This window comes from Sinocyclocheilus anshuiensis, unplaced genomic scaffold (assembly GCF_001515605.1).
Source record: "Sinocyclocheilus anshuiensis isolate Anshui unplaced genomic scaffold, SAMN03320099.WGS_v1.1 scaffold506, whole genome shotgun sequence".
Taxonomy (NCBI): Eukaryota; Metazoa; Chordata; class Actinopteri; order Cypriniformes; family Cyprinidae; genus Sinocyclocheilus; species Sinocyclocheilus anshuiensis.
In genome coordinates, this window is record NW_015544144.1 from 138,294 (window position 1) to 150,545 (window position 12,252).

General features: G+C 35.3%; 1 protein-coding gene across 1 annotated transcript in view; it reads right to left on the minus strand.

The window, feature by feature from the left end:
- The window catches only part of LOC107695101 (transmembrane protein 164-like), a 27,660-nt gene that overhangs the window by 12,376 nt on the left and 3,032 nt on the right, over positions 1-12,252 (minus strand). The window contains exons 2-3 of the mRNA XM_016494908.1: positions 5,223-5,272; positions 267-333 (exon numbers count right to left, since the gene is read on the minus strand). Of these exons, the coding sequence (XP_016350394.1) occupies positions 267-333; positions 5,223-5,272 (117 nt within the window). The remainder of the gene's footprint in view (positions 1-266; positions 334-5,222; positions 5,273-12,252) is intronic.

Here is a 12,252-nt window from a genome sequence, read left to right on the forward strand (position 1 = left end):
TCACAGAGCCGTAGTTCACTGAGAAGCTATGCAAACAGCTGTCATTATCGCGAACGATTTCTTCGATTTCAGAATCGCGCAATAAAATCGTCTGCGATTTTTTTTGTGTAACTTGTCAGTGAACTACGGCTCTGTGTAGTAAATGCTGCTCCATCTGAAAGCACGTGATGATGATTTACTGCTGATTACAGAACCGGCTTTTTTAACAAAATGCGCATGACAATCGCATTCGATTAATCGTGCAGCTCTAGTTGGAATATACTCACCAGTCGAGTGTTGACTACTGGGAAGAGAAGCGCTAGAAGGGCTCCATTCAGCATATGGACCTGAAGCCTACAAAACAGAAAACACAGAAAGCTCACAGCAACAGTACATCTAAAACACTACAGGATCTAAATATCAACTGAACAAGGGAAAGCAGTGACATTCTATTAATCTGACAAAGAAATGCCATCAAACTGAAAGATATCAGAAATATCATTCAAAACCTGAAGCTATTATAGGTCAAAAGCAACTAGAAAAAAAAAAAACTATTAATCATATCATAATCACTGTCCATGCTGCCAGTGTAATTTTGATGCATTGAAAAAGAACTCCAGCTCTCAACTCTTCATTAGACAACACATTATTTAAGGCTGTTCTGTTTGTTGGACTATTTCTACAGGAACTGTTGTTATCAAATAAACTTTGTTCATATGCAGCATAGGTTCGTTGTTCTTTGTACTGAGCATGACAGGTATCACCGTACAGTATGTACAGGAATGGAGGCTGTTTTAAGTATCAATCTTCACCTTCTCATAGCATTAGACAAAACTACAATGCACCAGCAATATAGATGGCTATATGTTTCGTAAATAGGGTTGCAAAAGTTGCAGATTAGTCTATAATTAATAGCCTATTTCTATTCATTTGTCCAGCATCAACTGTAAACTATTTTTACCATTCCAGAATATTTCAACAGTTCAGCTAACGATTTATATATCGGTGCATGGCATTGCATTATTGTTTTTTTACATAATGCAACAATGCCACTTATTCTACATAACAATGCTACGTGTACCAACTGACATTTTAATGGGGCTTTTTATGTTTATGTTTGTATATGATAAAGTTTGTATAAAATTACCCCAAATTTCCAATTAATTTCCTTTAATTCCTGTAAATTCCAAAATCTGGAATATCTCCAAATTTTCCCAGTTTAAATTACAACATATGATGTGTTATAATTATGTAGTTTTACTGTAAATTTAAACCGCCTGCAGATTTTCACTGTCACACTTATAAACACAACACTGATGTCTTCCTTTCTTCAGTCAATCAAAACTCAGTAGCCAATGAGAACTGACCACTGCTAGCCCTGCCCACAAGAGGGATTTTATTTTGGATTAATGGACATTTAGTGCTTCCACTTTTAAGCTACATGGTTTTCTGTGTCATCATAAATAAACGTAGTAAATTTGTAAACATTTTTTTTTCTTTTAAAGAACTATCCATCTTTTAACAAACTCTGTGACAGAAAAAGTTACATGTGTAACTATTTAAAGTTACAAAACTGGAAGATGGTTATGTTACAAAAACAACAACATGGGCGAATGGACTATTGGTTTAAATTAGCATTATATGAGAGTTATTAGATCTCTCAGGGGGGACTGTGGGAATACAAATGATGTGGTTAAGTTGTCACCTCTGAGTCTGTGTATATGAGGCTCACCTTTAAGGACTGCCCACTGAATGCCTACAAAATACAATGCACTGTATGTTTCCCTTAAGGCAGGGGTGTCAAATTCCTGGAGGACCGGAGCCCTGCAGAGTTTTGTTTCAACCTTGTTCCAACACACATACCACGTAGTATTCAAATAAGCCTGAAGGACTTGATTAGCTGGATCAGGTGTGTTTAATTAGGGTTAAAGCTAAACTCTGCAGGGCACACCAAGTAAGCTTACAACTTTGAATATCAGTTATGTTGATAACTTTCTTCATGTTAAGCGGCTCATGTTGTTATGGAAAAAATGGCGTATTGAAATGCTCGGGTAAGATTACGTAACAGACAGAAGGCTGTTCTAATGTGCCGTCTTGATTTACGTACTCGTTTTCATCACTTTTGCTTTAATTCTCACGCACTGACTCATTTGCTGAACTGAACATCCAATCAGAGTTTAGTAATATTACTACATTTTAAAGCAATAATATTATTTTCAGTTATGTTTCCACCATTTTTACATTTCCAGTTGGATTTTGGTTCAAACTCTTTTCTGAAACACATTAGGAACATGACCAGCATGTCTGGTGTTGAATTCGACTTAGTTCTAATATGCTAGTCTGAAACAGGCCATTACTGTGCTCAAAGCTAACCTCATTAGCACTAGGAAACGGGCATCTGATGTCATGGCCACTCGTTTACATGGTAATACACACGTTATAGAATTAGTTCACTTCCAGAATAAAAATGTCCTGATCATTTACTCACGCCCATGTCATCCAAAATGTTCATGTCTATCTTTCTTCAGTCGCAAAAGAAATGAAGGTTTTTGAGTAAAACATTCCAGGATTTTTCTCCATATAATGGACTTCAATGGGGACCAATAGGTTGAAGTTCCAAATCACATTTTCAGTGCAGCTTCAAAGAGCTCTACACGATCCCAGACGAGGAATAAGGGTCTTATCTAGTGAAACGATCAGTCATTTTCTTAAAACAATTTAAATGTTTATACTTTTTAACCACAGATGCTGGTCTTGCACTAGCTGGACTTCATGCATTACGTAATCACGTTGGAAAGGTCACGCGTGATGTAGGCGGAAGCACCGACCCAGTGTTTACAGAGCAAACATGCAAAGAAAGTCAAACGCCCTGTACAAAAAAGGTCAAACACAATCGTATGATTGTGAAGTTGGAGGAGAAAGTGAGATGGGAGTTTTTCACCCTACACTTCCTTTCTGAACCGGAGTACACAGACGAAGAGCTGACCGCACATGACCTTTCCAACGTGACTACGTAATGAGTGAATTTTTGGACGAGCATCGCGGAGCTAGTGCAAAATGTGCATTTGTGGTTAAAAAGCATATATTGTTTTTTGTTTTTAGAAAATGACAGATGGTTTTGCTAGATAGATCCTCGCAGGGGCGTGTCTACGTGGTGGCCAGGGGTGGCACCGGCCCCCTCTGAAATTTGGCTGGCCACCCCAGGTGCCCCCCCTACCAGATGTCTTGAGATAGGGCTTGTTTTTAGTAAATTTCTAACTGCATCTGGCAGTGGCGGATCCTGGCATGTTTAGGCAGCTGCCTAGGGCCGCATTCTTCTCTTCTTTATACTTAATTTTAGGTGGTTTCTATAGTGTGATCTTAATGACAATGTCGAGAGCGCATAATGTTACACGATCCATGTGCGCGAGATGACATGGGGGAGAGTAAATGATCAAGAAATGTTTATTCTGGAAGTGAACTAATCCTTTAATCTGTGATGTAATGACGGTGTTTTGGTGAATTAATGGTGAGCTGTATAACGCTCACCTAAGACTTGAGGGTCACAGTCTATTTTGAAATGTTTATTCAAAGCAGTTACTAACGAAGCAAATGACTCCAATTGCAAAGTTTTGCTAGCAGTTTTTCACATCAAAATGTAGAAAAGCAAGGATTCAAGCTCATGTGATTCATTTTGAAAGAAATCAATTTATAATGTGATGAATCTAAAATTCAGGTCATCGCTGGGGTTGCTTATAATTTATTGCCATCTGGTGACATTACCAATTCAGCATGTCTCACATTCAAGACATTTAAAGCTCCTGTGAGGAATTTAGCATCACCATGTCATTATAATGAAAAGGCAAAACAGGGACATTAACACCGCTCTGTTAAAATTGCAAAGGCTTTACAAAAGAGCATATGTTTATGATGTGACATTAGTTGAGTATATATCGTAGCAATTGTTCATCACTTATTAAACGTGGTATAATATTAATTATCAAGTCACGTTTATTTACGTATCGCTTTACAGAATACTGATTGCTTTAAAATAGCTTTACATCATGTCCTAATTAGATAGGATTGTGTTAAAATTCCAATGACAAGCAACACTTAGATCTTACACTCAGATCTACTGCCCAAATAGTTATGTCAACAAAAATGATTCATGTATCTTGTTATTATGTGTCATTATGTTTCATTTCAATGTGATCGGGCTTTTGAGGACAACAAACAGATGCCTTTTGCCTTCAAATAAAACATGAATCCAGAATAAGGTTTAACTTATTACTTATTTATTCAACAATCTTCCAATGTCAATCTTCCAATGTTCCTTTGTCAAGGTGAAATTCTTGGCTGGTGGCCGTAATATAAAAAGGAATTATCTGACACACTCACCTTAAGTTGTTATTATTAATATTATTATTTATAAAGTCTAAAATCATTACACTTTTGAGGTTGTGAATGAACCCTCAGCCATACAGTCAGCCAATTCTCAAAATTAAAAGCCAAATTAAGTATTACTTGTAATGCGTTACCCCCAACACTGTATCCCAAGCATTCACAGAAAAAGGTGTTGAAAGGTTGAAAGGCTATTTTAGGAAGAGTCTGGTGATACGCATAGGTTTGCATTCCTCATATGCTGGAGAGGCCAAACACTACAGTAGTTACTGTCACTAGACTTAGGCTACGTCCACACGAAGCCAGAGCTTTCCCTATCCGATCTTTTTTTCCCCCTCGTCTCAAGAAATATCTGCGTCCACACGAAACCACAAAACCGACACAAAACGATGTTGTATACATGCCAGACCAGTATGTGGCGCTGTAATTCTGCCACAGAGATACACTAAAAACGGAGAAGACTTGGACTATGCGCATAAACCTTGCGCGCGGTATACAAACGAACATGGAACAATACATTTATTAATGTGTTAATGTTAGTTAATAAAAGACAATCGTTCATGTTTTTTTTGCTGTTACGTGACGTAGCGGTGTCTGACTAGGGGCGAGGCGTGGGCTGATGACGTCATCGTTTCAGAAAATATACGGATTCGCTGTCCACACGAAAACGCAAGGGTGGCGTTTTCAGATTTATCCACTCTGGGACCCGGTTCCGTGTCGACGAAACACCTATACGATACAAAATGTATGCGTATAGAGCTAAACGCGTCTTCGTGTGGACGGGCCTTAAATTGCACGAGAAGACAAAGACTATCAAAAAAGCTCACAGTTCTCTGCAGTGCAACCTGTTACTGAGTACTTACCTAAAAATAACCATGGCGGTTTTACAGGGGGGACATGCAAGCAGGAAGATCTGCAAAAGAGAGAGTGATAAAGCTCAATAACAATGACTCTTTTGGACAAAGCAGATATTACATCTAGCAGCTAAACTAGTAATGCAAACGACTTGACATGAGCGCGAGTAAATGATGACAGAAATTTTACTAAATCAACAAGAGGATAGCAATTCCAAATAAATGCTGAAACAAAACTCTTAATATAGAACAGGACAACCATTGCTGCAAAGAGAAGACTACTCGTTCAAGCCGTTAGAGCTGCTGTAAATGAGGGTACTGTGTACCTTAGGTATTGGAGGTTTATAAATGGAATCTTTTGGCTAAGGGCCATGCCGTGCATATCTTATTAGAACAAGTTTATCACATTTTCAGTGGGTGAGTGTTAATCAAACTGGTGGATCTGGAGATAGCGTGACACTATTTCGCACCAGCTTAGCGTTGCATGGAGAACTACCCAAAACAACTTTTGTAACAGTTTTATTATTGCAAAAATAATCCGTATATACCTATATATTCCCTGATCATTTTTATTTTCCTTATTTATTCTCTGTAACGCAAAAACACCCGTTTAACAATACCATCAACATAAACTGTTAAAATTACAGCTCTAAAAACTGAGCATTTGTAACTGAGCTGTTTAAACAATCTTGTGTTTTACAAAAATATTTCAAATAAATGTTAATATTAAAATACATTTCAATGTTTAAAATTATAGAGACATTTGTTTATGAGATAACAACTTGTTGGTTCTGATCCGAGAGAGAATGTTCCATGTGGTCTTTTCTCTCAGTAGTGAAAAAGGCAACTAAGGACGCCATATCTAATCTAGGGTTAATGAGATCACAAATTGACATAATTTAGTATCTGTTGGGAGGGTAGCCAGGGTATGAAGAGCAGTCTGGGAGCATGGCACAAAAAGGAAGGAAGTTGAAGCCTGTCAGCAGATATCATTATCCCAGGTGAGTCAAACTAGAGAAGAACCTGACGTTGCATAACACGTTCACTCTCTTGTGTAATATGCTCACTCCAAGGCAGAATGAACAATTAGGATAATACTGTTACAGCAGTTCAAATACAAAATCAATGTTTTTCCACTTGCAATGATATTTTTAAGTGTTTATTTAATTCAATAGCCAAGTTTCCATCCAGTTTTTGCGCTGTTTTGTTATCGACAAAGAGAAAATGCGTAAAAAAAAACTTTGCGAAATTTGCTGTGTCCAGCCGGTTTCCATCCAACTGGCCTTTTACCGATAAAATGGTGTGCGTGATGACGTCATTCCTAAAAAAAACGAATTGTCGCATAAGTTTTGGTGTATCGCAAAAAAAATTGCCCTTGAGCTGTTTCCATACATAATTTCACCTATTGCGCAAATTATATAGGCTAGTCGCCTGTTCTTCATACATTTGAAACAAAAAACTTTATTATATAGCCTATTATTAAATTGTATAGGCCTACATAAAATTATTTTTATTAACAAGTTTCATGAGGGTTTTTTTTCTACTTTGTTATTTAGATACTTGATCATCAAGCAATACTCATAAGCCGGTGCAGTTGTATTATTATTTTTCTGATTAACTTTTATTAGACTGTAGCCTATTAGAAATAGGAATGTTAATTTCGGTTATTTTATTTCTCCTAACCGACAACCGACGGTCGTTAAGCCATTATTAACCGTTAACCGACAAGATCATGTTAAATTACAATTAAATGAAATTTGAATTGATACGTGGCTGTGACCCATTAAAAATATCTAAATTTGTTTTCCAGGGATTAATTTTATACACGCAAAAAGCAGCATAAACAACAGAACGTGAGGATTCACATGGTCACGCACCTGCAGCGCTTCTGCGAATGGAGACAATGATTGTGGATGTACACAAATAAAAGAAATATTTAGAATAAAGTTTCGAATAGTTTCGAATAATTTCTTATTCTTATATGACCACAAATGAACGAGTATTTAAGTTGTTTCCACTTTTATAAGGAAAAAAAAAATCAAGTGATCGTGCCCGCGCCTCACGCACGCAGTTAAGCATTACTAACTCGACAACTTTCATCTTCAGAACGAAATGAATACATTTTAACTTGCAACGTATTAAAGCAACATTAAATTAAGATTTGTATGTTTGATAGGTAACTCGTTTTTTTCTTAGCATATATAAAACAATTTTAGATACAATAATATGAATATGATTTAATGCGCTTTTACAGAGAAATGGTGCTTTAACGTGAGCAACACCACGAACACGGACGCTGGCTATAGGCTAATTCTGTCATGTGACACCACATTTATTTGTGTTAAAGCCCCTTTTCTCGACAAAAAGTGTTTCCAAACAAATTTTTGGGACATTTGAAGTATCGACATAGAATGTATGCGCTAAAGTTAAACGGAAAAAGATTGTGTCGACACATGAGAAATTTGATCGATAAATGGCATTTCCATCAGCTATATCTGTAAAAAAAATTAAGCGCTAAATATTTTTTTGCTAAAAATCGTTGGATGGAAACCTGGCTAATGATGGTCTAAACTAGATTTGGACATTTTCTGATGAATATGTGAGTGGTGTTTGTCCATGCAAAATCTGCTTTATGATGCACCGATTTAATTTAGCTGTTTATTCACACATACATAGAGCAAATCAGTACACATGGAAGCTTGTGCACTGGTTTTTGTGTATCATGCATGCATGAGAACCAATGAAGATTGTTCTAGTATGGGACACTCGTATACAATGCACTCTTACAAAACCTAAATCAAATCTGTACATCATATAAACCGATCATATCTCTTCACAAGACTTGGATTAAACCCCTTGATTCATATTGGATTTGTTAAACTTTTTGAATCTTTAAAGTTTTGATTACCTGGACTTTCAATGGATGGACAGAAATATCTCAGGTTTCAGTAAAAATATCTTAATTTGTGTTCCGTTGATTAACCAAAGTTTATGAGTTTGAAATGACATGAGGGTGAGAAAATAAACAGCCTTTTTTTTTTTAAATGCCTTAACAGTTAATAGTTATTAATAACTGATTATAAGTCTGTGTAAATAAAGTTTGTTCACTATGCCTCACCAGGTAAGATTAAAAGCCATGGAACAGTGATTAGTGCAATGTAATGTAACAACATTGTGTATGTGCCTAACTCATGTGATCAGATACAGACGAAAAAAGCAGGAACATCGGACCACGCCGCCCACTTATTATTTAAAAAAAAAAGAAGATAAATATTATGTAGTATTATATAATAAAACATTATATAAAAAATATCACATTAAAAGAAGTATCTTATATTGTAATAATACATACTATTGTCCTGTAAAAATAAAAAGCAGCATTTAATAATCATGATAATAATTAATAGAATAGAATAAAATGTAACAAAATTGTTAATAATAGAATAGAATAGAATTGCTATTATTAAAGTACATGGCAAAAGTTTGGAAGCATTACAATTATTAATGATATTGAAACAAATCTCTTCTGCTCACCAAGGCTGCATTTATTTGATCAAAAATAAAGTAAAAACAGCAATACTGTGAAATATGAATACAAATTTATTTACTATTTTAATATATCATAAAATGTACTCTATTACTGAATTTTCAGCATCATTACTCCAGTTTTCAGTGTCACATGATCCTTCAGAAATCATTACAATTTGATTTGATGCTCAAGAATCATTTCTGATTATTATCAATGTCGTGCTGCTTCATATTCTGTGTGGAAATGGTGATGCGTTTTATTTTTCAGGATTCTTTGATAATAGAAAGTTCAATGAACGGCATTTATTTGCATTTATCAAATATATTTATTACATTTATTAAAGCATTAATTAAATACAAATCTTTTGAAACATTTTAAATGTCTTCACTCACTTTTCATCACTTTAATGTAAGAAGAATTAAATTATTAATTTCTCTCTCTTTTTTAAATCACAAATGTTTGAGTGGTACCATTGTTTCCACAAAAACGTTGAGCAGCAAAAACTGTTTTTTAATATTGCTAATATTAAACAGTAAATAGCATGATTCATGTAGGTCATGATTTTAGGCCAAAAAATACGGAATTCCGGTTTAATCCGGAAGAATCACATCCCTGCTAACTGTTCAACTGGTTTATTTGACCACTAATGTAACAACATAACATAACTCCGGAGACATCTGCTATGAATTTAAAAAATGAAAAAAGTGAGAGTGAAGAAACACTGAAGTGAGTCGTGTCTAGATTAGTGCGAGTAGGAAAATATTTCATTCAGTCTACCACAAAAAAAAAAAAGATGTCTATGCAACTATCTCCCTCATAAATCAGAAACGTCACTACACCAAAATTACTGCACGACTAATTTTAAAGAAATATTACATTTTTAAAAATATGAAAAGTCCTTTCTGCTGGTTAAAGGAATTAAGCCAAAATAAAAAATTAGGTCATGATTTTCTCACCCTCATGTTTTCTCAAACCATTTTTGTTTTCTGTCTTTCCTGGCGCGCGCACGCACACACACACACACACACACACATACACACGTTTACTTAGCTATCTAAATGGGGACATTACATAGACTTCTATTGTTTATACATGCAGATGTAAAAACAACATACACTTTTTAACCTAAACCCACCCCTACCCCTCACAGAAAACTTCTGCTTTTTCACAATTTAAAAAAAAACTGTGTTGACTTTATTTTTATACCAGTTTTACAAATGAGGAAGTCCCCAAATGGAGGTTTTTGGCGATTTTGTCAGGTTTTGCTCACTTTTGGGTACAAATTTGTCCCCAAAATATGGTTAAGTAGGTACACACACACACACACACAAGTAGGCACACACACACACACACACACACACACACACACACACACACACACACACAAGAAATGTATCAGAATGTGCATGCTCTTTTCCATATAACTAAAGTGAATAGAGAGCTATTGATAACTTTCTCATGAACAGACTGAAGTTATTATTCACTCCTAATCTTCTACTTCATCAAAGCATCAAAACATCATCCATGTTTGCACATAATCAAATATATGCAAACATCATTGGTGCATCATCTCATGTTTCGTAGGCAATCATGGCCTTGACATTTAGATTGCTTTGCTTTTCACAAGGCAGAGGAGAAAATATTACGACAATATGTTTGCTAAAAACATGTTTGCAATTGCTACAGTATAATGTTTCGTTACATTCTGTATGCACTGAAGGATTTGAAAAGCATGTTAATTTCCCCTTATCTCCCTGTGTATTATTGTTATTATTGGTTTTGCAAATTGTGTGTGAGTTCCATTGAGACTGTTGACAATTCCCCACTATTCCGTAATATGGACTAATATTTACCAAATGATAAGCCTGCGGCCTTGTTCAAATACTGTATGACTTGCACACATAAGTTTATTGACATAAGTGGAACCACAGAGTTACTATGGCGTACTGTGCTTGAGAACACATGCGGAGTTTATGCATATTTGAAGCCTGGCAAAAGTCGGGCAGTCTGGAGCTGGAATCCAGGATTTATCTAGTTGCTTATTATATGGGAAACCCTCACCTAGAAAAGCTGGACAATACAAAATAAAAAATGCTTATGCCTGAGTAGGCTGGGCAATATATCAAATATTTACACCTGATTTAAATGGTGATATCAAATAAAGCAACACTGGTGATTTCATGGTGCTACTTATTTGACTTCAGCTTTATTTGTATAGTGCATCATGCAATAGAGACGGTTTCAAAACAGTGTTTACAGTAAACAGGGAAGCAATAGAATCAATGATGCAAACTTTGTCAAATCAAAATTCTGCTGTAAAGCAGCTCTAAAATAACAATAGTCTTTTAGCAGGTTGAAACATGAAGGCAGTAGCCAGTAACAGACCGCTGGCTTATTAATGGCCATAAACGTGCAACAAATATGAGAATATCAAGACCAAAGGTTTGCATGAGGCAATTTTCTATTTTTATTATTATATATAATGTTATATAATATTATCATTACAGAGTTTTATTAATGATTAAAGGTATTTTAACAAAGATTTATGTTACTATTAATGTTTATTAATAGTGTTACTGTATTGGTGAATTTAACTGTAACAATTCTGTAACTAGGTCATTACTGTGCTTAAACAGTATTTATTAATCTAGGTCAAGGGAACCTAAACTTTTTTTTTTTTTGTCAACCGAAGCCCTTAGAAGTGAAATATTATTTACTTGTACCCCTTGAAATTAAATTCATCTCTGGCATATGTTGCGATTTGAACTGATATTACATTTAATTCGTATGAAAAGTCTAGCTACTGCTGTGCTGAGACATCCAAACACAAAGAACAAAGACTCTTCTGCTAATGGAAAGTTTCTTTGGATGTTCATACCTTGTTTCACTCTTCACAAAAACCACTACAAGCTCCAATACATTGTCTTAAATATTTATGTCTTCCAACATTCAAACTCTTAAGCTGTTAACATGCCAAATCCTCCAGCTTTTGTTTTGGCAGAATATTAGTGAAATGCTGTAAACTTCTGTCAACAAATATGTTAGAAATGATGCGAATGTGAAGTCAATGGCTACTGTCAACTATTTGGTTACCAACATTCTTCAAAATACTGTATCTTCTTCTGTGCTCCACAGAAGAAACTAACTCATACAGGTTTGTAACTACTTGAGGGTAAAGTATGTAAATTAGTGTCTTCATCATTTAACCATATAATAACCACTTTCCGAAATCAGTAAGGCACTAAAGACGCTGACACTTGACATTTTTTAATGTGGATTTTTTCCCCCTCTATTTAATATGTTGGTTAATTACAGGGGTGTGAAGTAACGAATTACAAATACTCACGTTACAGTAATTAAGTAGTTTTTAGTTGGAAACATAAATTGAGGACCAAATCTGCACCTTACTGATGACCCGTGGCGTTACTGCATCTGTGCCAGCGCGTGATGTAATAAAACTGCAGCTCGTTAATAATCGTTTTTTTTTAATCCATTTTATACAATCCGGCT